Below are 8,741 nucleotides of genomic sequence, written 5' to 3'. Positions count from 1 at the left end.
AACAAATCAGTATTAACCCTTTTAATGAAATAGAAAAAATATTAGGCTTAAATGTGTCAACTTTGAAACGAAAGCAAACGATTACGAACTTAATCATCTTTCCATGGAACTCTTCCTTCATCCATAAAATATTCAATAAACATTATGAAAGTCCTTGGGTCCAAATTCAAACTCTTAACAAATTCACACTGGAGTACTATTTAATTCGTTTTTATCAACCGCTCTTTCACTGGATGTCTTACTCGATGTTTATGAGATTTTTTTTTCTTTTAATGATGTCAGCAAGTCAATTACAGCCAGAGCTTCGTGTGTTGACGCCATGGATGCTACGGAGGACTGAGGAAACGGCCTGTATTGTTAGTGGCGAATATTTGCCTGCACAGTCCGACTGCGCAGTTATAACTGTGCAGGTATAACTGAACATTAGTGGCGGGCTTAACAGAGACAAAATTTTGTAGAAAAAGTCTAAGAAAACTGAAACGTACAGAAAGAGAGGTGTACGAAAACTGAGGTTTGACTGTATTTCAAATAATATAGAGTTTGGACTTCTTGACAACTTCTGTTCCTATTGGAATTTTGAAATATGAGAGAGAAACCACGAAAATGTATAAAAACCATAAATGGCATGTTAGACAAACCAACAAAACTATCTTATGCTGTTAACCATTATTGAAATCAAAGCCATAATGCAAAATATTCTTGACAAGTAAGTCAGAGACAAGCTATTAGAATATCCGAATTTAAAACACACTTTGTAAAAACTAACACAAAGAAACCCACATAAAAGCACAACAGTTAGTCAATGGGTCTGCCTAATCCTACCTGGCAAAAGGTTAGCCTGTGGGAAGAAATGTGCATACTGTTTTTCAACGCGGGATAAGTACTCCTGTGGAGATAAGGGTAAATCCAGAGATTTCACAATAGCCTCTGCAAGTTCTATACCCACCCTTCCCATCAAGGGACATTTTATTTCCCAAGTGTATGCTTTTCCAAAAGGATCTATAACAGCTTGAGTTGATGCTGTGTACAGTTTTTCAGTGTCTGAAAAATATAATAAACAGAATACATCATTTCCTGTTCCAAGAGTTTCCATAAATTTACCAACAGACAGCATCCCAAGAAATTACTAAGATGTTTATTGTTCTATGGAAAAAAGTAATTTCTTTCACTCAAGCATACCTAAAGAGTGACAGACTAAAATAGCTCCTGAGACAACATACATATTACCTAACAAACTTCTGATATAAGCTTTAGAAAATATGAAAATTTGCTTGACTGTCAGATAAGAACATCCTTAAATCAGGTGAGTGATCTAATGTCCTAGACAAAAATTACACTTGAAGTGACTAATTTGTAAAAGATAAAAAAATTCTAACAATTCTCCATTAGCCAAACTCTAAAGGCAAGCCTAACAACTGACTCCAGTCCTAAAAAGAACTCAATGTAAACAAATACTAGAACATGTGAATACCAGTGTCTACACAGTTTCAGTATGACTTATTACTTTCAACTCTCTAGCACAAATAACATAACAAAATTAGGACTAATACGGGAAAGATAAAAAAAAATGGTGAATAGGGCAGTCAAGTACACAATAAACAAAACCATTTGTTCATCATGATAAGTAACACCTCCAGAATTAAAAATATAACCCCTTTCACTTGTTCCCCATAAAAACATTACCCAATTACCTATTAGCAAAATTCTGACTTCAAACAACTGATTAGTGACTCAACCTAAACCCAGCTAGTACGTTTAACAAACTATACCATAAACCAACCTACTGAACAGAGGCTGACAAGCATTTTGTCATATCAACTAGTTCCTTGCTGTGAGATATCCATGACCTCCATATCAAGCATAACCAAAGCGAGAAAAAGAAAGACGCCAATGACTATTAATCCTAAAAGATGACTATGGAAAATACAGGATTACTGGGTCTGGAGAAGTAATACCTGGCTATCTGCTTCTGTAACCTCTGGTCTGCACCAGTGGTCATTCCAGCACAGGATCAGCACTTTCAAAACTTCACCCTTCTCCTACCTGAGAGATATTAAGGCAGTATATAACACTACAAGTAAAGCATATACAAGAGAATGATCATCAACCAAGTTCAATGACAATCCAACATTGTTTGTTTGATTGTTTATATGGTGCTTTTACGTTGCATGGAACTAGTGGTTATTCAGCAATGGGACCAACAACTTTACGTGACTTCCGAACCACGTCAAGAGTGAACTTCTATTACCAGAAATACACATCTCTCATTCCTCAATGGAATGGCCGAGAATCGAACACGTGACCACCGAGGTGGGACGCTAATACCATACCAACCACACCACTGAGGCGCTACACAATCCAACATCATATTACTGTATCTATGGTCTTTACTCCTGATGGGACCTATGAATGATGTGAGAAAGGTTCCGCAAGTTTCTACAGTTACATTCTACATCTAGGAAGCATATAATAGTAGCTGACATTACGGACAGCAATATGAAAATGCATCTTCTTAGACAAACCACAAAATATATTTTATACAACTCATAATTTCAAATGCTTCAGATTACATAAAAGCACTGTAAACTATCTTCTGTATCATCAGTTATTATTATCCAGTCATAAGGCTTGACCCTTCCACTTCCAAGTGTTGTTTTAAAATACTTATCTGTCACTTCCATATGATGCTGATCAATGATTTGATAAAACTATTTTGCATTTACACATCTGGGTATGATCCAAGAAAACAATTGTTGGTGTACCTAGCCGACTATATTATTCCAATCACTAAAAATCATCACTTGGCTCATTATTATTCTGTGATTTATTAATTTTTCTTCTTAATGATATAGTTCTTGTATTTTCTACTTTTACATGACTAAATCTGCAAGTCTCTTGCTTGTATCAGATACTCTTCTCTATTTTCAATAATTTTATCATTTTATCATACAGGGTGTATTTCATTCCAGCATATTTACTGTTTTTGTTAATCATTCAATGCAAAGGCTTTCTGTATTTTTTTCAGATGTACAGAATAAAATATAAACTTTAGGCAAAAGGTCTAGTGCTAGAACCTATGAGGTCAGCAGCACTGCAAGGGAAATCAAGAGTAGAAATGCTTTAAATCTGCAACAGATGGAACACCTTGCACTTGCAATATGCAGCAATTATTAAGAGAAAGTCAACAGCAAGATGGAAGAAAGAATATGAATGGAGGTACAGTAAAGGGAAGGAAAAGGGTTGCAGCTAGGGGCCAAAGGGATGCTGCAAAGAACCCTAAGTACGTATGCTTACAGTGCACAGAGTAAGGTCCACTGATGGGCACTATACCGTACAGGGGTTTTTAGATGAATAACTGAATTAGTTCAAGGAGTCTACTAAAATCTTTTACTCAGTGTACTTATTATCACTTCCATCTAATGAATATTCCTTTGGTACGTAAATTCATCCTACTAATGGCTATGGCTGTTTTGTAGACTAGCAATTGACTTTATGACTTCAACAGTGTCTTCAGCTGTCTCCCTTTTTATTAGCCTCTGAGATAATCTAGTTTCCTTGCTATCAACCACTCCATGCATTGTGTTGCCATTTATCATCTCGTGTCATAATCTAAAATGGAATTTTTAACTTCACAGGTCTTCTTATCTGGTGGCTCTAAAATACAGCTCAAATTCAATAGCAGGCAACTTGGAATACCAAGCACAAGCAATTTAAATTCAAGATTCAAAGTACCTTTAGTAAATGTTACATTAGACAATAAATGATGATGATAAGAACACAATATGTTAGGAAAAGAGAACCAAACCACAAAGACAAAAGAAGCAAGCATAAACTAATCTGGCTTAAGGGCTGTGCAACTAACAAATGACTTAAGTTCCTAAAAAAATACCTGGCAGTAACTTAGCTGTCGGGAACAAAGTATCATACTGTTCAACTATTTTCTTTAAGTACTCATCAACCGTCAGAGGAAGACCAAGGGAATCTATTATGTGCTGGGCAGACATATGACCTTTCATTCCCATGCATTGCACCTTAATTTCCCAAGTATACTGTTTGCCATACTCAGAGCAGATGACTTGTGTAGCTTCTGTATACAACCTCTCTGTGTCTGTTATAGTGCCAAACAAGATTGTATTATCATCATTGTTCAACTAAAAACCTTTCCTAAACACTTTTCCTCTTCTAAATCAAGTACAGCTTACCAATATCATACCAATTACAATGTAAGCAAACCTGAAAAAAATACTCAAATAAAATACACATGTAATAAAGAGGAAAAATTACTTTTCTATAAAGTATTTGATTATCTTTTGCTGATGACTCCCTGAGATAAAGCTAATGAGTTTCTATGATAAAAAGTTAGTACTACATATTACAGTATTATATAAAAAATCTAAATTCAGGTTGTAATTCTCAAAACTAAACTAAAGTTAAATTTGTTTATATGCACTACAAGACACACAAAACACCAATCTACTGATATGTTTCCAAAATAACCTGGATTTTAGTTTGGTTGGATAGTTTCTATTAATCACAAAATACCAACACTTGCAATATTTTATCAAAATAACCCAAATTTTTATTTGGTTGGATAGTTTGTATTAATCACAAAATACCAACAATATAACAATATTTTTTCAAAATAAGCTGAATTTTTGTTTGGTTCATTACTTTGTAATAACCGTCTTCATATAAGAATGCAATAATGTTAGTTTAACACTCTTCTTTATTCACTGATTTACTGTGCAAGAAGATCAGAGGTATCCAGAACATCCCAAAAGTTTCATACATCCACTTTTTTAACATTAATTTTCCCTCTAACACTATGCAATACACTATAGCTCTCTTTCCATGTTCTTTTCAAGGGATATATCACAGGGACTTAGTTAAAGAAAACCTTACTGAAACTCATAACATATGAGCATTTACTCCCTTCATAGTACAGTAGTCCCTGATTTCTCTGATGCACAAATTAGTGATGTTTCTAATCATACCAAATATACTCAACTCAGATAAAAAAAAAAAAAAACACCAAAGACACCAAAGTTCTACCCCCAACCTGTACCTTCCTTAGTAAGCTTATTGTACTGCACAAATATCTTCAATAATATAGAAAGATGGTTTTTATGATAACTACATACTGTACCATACTTGAAAACAAAAGCCCTTCTGCAATTTGAACCAAACAAATCATTGATATACATAAGCATAATAATGATTTATAGGTAATAAGACTTCTTCACACAATAAATGACTAGTTCACTGGGAGTTCTTGATTGCTGTCAAGTGGTGAGTGAGTGGAAAGTGTCCTTTGTCATAAATGCAACTTAAAAATATCAGTAATAGGTAAGACAATGGCAAAGAAAAAACTGAAGGTATAAAATGTCAAATTGTCATACACTTTTGCAAGAGTTTAACAGTATATGTCTGAGAAATGATTCATCAAGTGCTTCCCAATACTGCAGATCACTGAAATAATACTTACTCTAATCGGCTATTAAAAAAAATCACTGGATTATCTGCTCCACACTTCAGTCACTATGACTGTTATTCTCAGTATTTTATACCAAGGATATAAATCTTCAATGTAAGTACTAAGGTTCTATGTTTCATTATAAAATGCTGCCACCATTCAATACAACTCTTGTACTGTCAAAATATTTACAAAGGATAACAGCTACTTTCCATAGTTAAGGATAGCTAATACAATTTAAATAGCTAAGGATAACTAATATGTACTATTACAGATGTATTTGGGCACATTTTCTATACTATCTTCTTTTGCCTTAACTCTTGGTTTGTCAATAGAATAAGAGGACCCCTTTTGTTTCACTAATACTGTTCATGTCTATCATCTTTAACTGGGAGAGAAAGTTGATGATAACCTCAAATTTTTTTCTAGATTTCTCCTTCAATTCAGCACTGGTGTCTTCCCCTCACACTACCAGCAATGAAGAGATCTTCCCCTATGACTACTGACTCACTTTCCCTATCAAGCCCTGAATTCCCTCTGGCTTCTCATAACAGGATGTGACTCCCAATTTGCTGACTTCTGATACAAACATGCATAGCTCCCTGCACCATTAGGTAAAATGGTGGTATCAACTTGAATCATGCCTGCACTGCTGCATCACCCCTGATGGAAATTGTCCTCTGAATATACCCATGCCTGTAATCAGTTTTGAAAGGCTTACTATGCTCAATTTTCTAATAGCTACAGTCTAGAAGAATGTTTCCTTTTCCCTCTGGAATTAGGACCAGTCATGGCCCCACTCTCAGATCCTAGCCTTCCTTGCCTGCTCCTCTACCTTCCATGCATATGCATACTATCCATCATCTTTACTTTCACTATTCACTGCCGTTCTACTTTTTCTTGGTTTACATCAAAACTACTGGATGTGCAATACTTGGGTACATAAGTCCAGAAAACATGGCAAGCTTTCCTCAGGGCAGCTCCTCTAGAAATGGACCTATTGCCTCTTCAGAAACAAGGAAATCCTATGGTCATCTGATTTGGAGCCATTTCTCTTTCAACTAACAGAAATATTTCTTTGCTCATATTGTTCCAAACCATTGCTTTACAAACTGGGCAGGTGGTTCTCCACAATCGATCAATACCTTTGTTCAAAAAGCAGAGGGCTTCCTACATGACCTACTACCACTATGACTATGGACAGTAAATCTCAAATACTCCCCACTAGTGGCAATACGAAGGAAAGACAATAAGATACAAAAAATAAATATACTAAATGCATAATTTTACAATTAATTGTAATTCTCATAACACACAAACCTGCAGTTCTTTACATAGGTTTTAGTTTGCAAATGTGAACTGGAACAGCCATTTAATTTTCAGACATGGTCGTTAATTATTAACAGGTAGGGGAAAGCCTGTCCAACTATCAGTTTGCACTCCTCTTTGCCTTACGGCCCAGGTACCAGAGCAAAGGGTGGCTGAGGTCAGTTGTTAATATAAAGAAGTTCAGGTTTGTATGTTAGAAAAATACAAATTACCTTTATAATTTGCTATTTGTTTCTACACAAATAAACCTTCGTTCTTCACATACAATGCTTACCCACTGATGGGAGGAAACAGGGTACTCTCTGAACCAACTGGTTGGTTCTACCCACCTGGAAATATGGGAGGCCGACTGTACATATTCCCTTTCAACTTTCCATTGAAGGTACAGAAAAATTTTCAAATTTTTTTTCTCGAAGAGTTTTTTTTTAATTAGGCATCCTTAAATTTAGCCCAATCTAGGGGTATACATATTACTATACATTTAGACCAGACTGTGAGGGTTAATGTCATTTGTAACATAACTATGGTCGTTGTTTATTATCATACAATAGCTGAAATGGCAAAACAGCTGTTTCTCATTCGGCTGTTTATGGCTTTAGTACACATTTATGCGAGTATAGCATTACTAATGACACTTTTATCAGTGTGCCCTGGTTTTAAGCGTTTCACATTTCCATGGTCCACTTTGTCACGGATTTTTGTGAAACACATTATTCACTTTTTCACTGGGGAACTTTCACTAATCTGAGGATTTTTTCTATGCACTGTACCTCTAAAATTATTACTACATACTTAATTCGTTTTTTTTTCGTAGAGCAACACTATTTATTCAGTAATATATAAAACTTTCTCTCCTACTGATGGGTACCATAAGGTTCAAAGGGGTTGTAAACCTGCCTATCATCCTCTTTCACTTCAACAACTAACCATCAAAAGGACTTTTGAAATTTTACAGATCATCCAGTTATGGGATGCTACAGGAGCAAAAACCTGTGCCAGCACAAGGCTGGCTTCATCTTAAACAACAACAACATAACTGGGGACTGCTTGTATTGGCACTGATACATACCTAACAGAGGCACTGGTTATTGGCAATTTTCGCGTATTATATCACTGTCGAAATGGAACTTCCAGCAATAACCGGGGACTGCCTGTAGAATATACTTTCGAGCAAAGGAACTGAACCCAATGGCCCTAGCAAACAGCCAAGTCTGAACACTGATTACTATATGGTCCCCACTCCATATAGCACCTGAGGATCCAGCTGTTGTAAATAGCAGCAGACATCCTGAAATCATATAAGCAAATACATGCAGTTCCCAGTAATTGGTGGGGGTTCCATTCCGATGGCTTGATTATAGGCAAATATTGCTGATACCCAAAAATCTGCAATTTAAGGAGCTTATGGTGCTGATAACTGGATGTTGGCGCTAATAACCGGATTTTGGCACCAATAACCTGCAAATGGAGCCTCTGTTAGACATGAATTGGTGCCATAACTCTATTATCAGCACCGATAACTGGAAATCAATGGATTATGGCACCAAAAATTGCCAATTTTTGGCGCTAAACAAGCACCATAAAACCAAATTGCCGATAACCGGGGACTGCCTGTACATAAAAAATTTAGTTCAAATGAAGAGTGTAGAAAGACACAAACCTCTGCCAAGGTTGAGAGATTCAAATACTAAAAGATCCTTCCTTCTCAAAAGTTAATATTTCTACAGAAATCAACATTAACTTAGTCATAAAAAATCTTCTACTGTACCAAACTTGCAACAGGCTCAGAACACCAATGACCTTCAAACCATCTTTTTTATATCTAAAGTAATTAGTTTAGGTTTAAGCAAAAACAAATACAGTTTGCCCAACAACATTGGAAATAATATTATATTAGAAAGACCCAACATTACATAGCAAAGAGATATTCATACTAGCA

At 35.6% G+C, this 8,741-nt stretch overlaps 1 protein-coding gene across 1 annotated transcript in view; it reads right to left on the bottom strand.

Annotated features, from left to right (window-relative positions):
• Positions 1 to 8,741, bottom strand: part of LOC135201044 (pseudouridine-5'-phosphatase-like) — a gene marked incomplete in the record, with an annotated part of 208,255 nt that overhangs the window by 133,354 nt on the left and 66,160 nt on the right. The window contains 1 exon segment of the mRNA XM_064229892.1: positions 823 to 1,041. Coding sequence (XP_064085962.1) covers positions 823 to 1,041 — 219 coding nt within the window.

This window comes from Macrobrachium nipponense, chromosome 27, assembly GCF_015104395.2.
Source record: "Macrobrachium nipponense isolate FS-2020 chromosome 27, ASM1510439v2, whole genome shotgun sequence".
Lineage (NCBI taxonomy): Eukaryota > Metazoa > Arthropoda > Malacostraca > Decapoda > Palaemonidae > Macrobrachium > Macrobrachium nipponense.
Note: the sequence above shows the minus strand (reverse complement) of the source record. Positions and strands in the feature narration are given on the sequence as shown.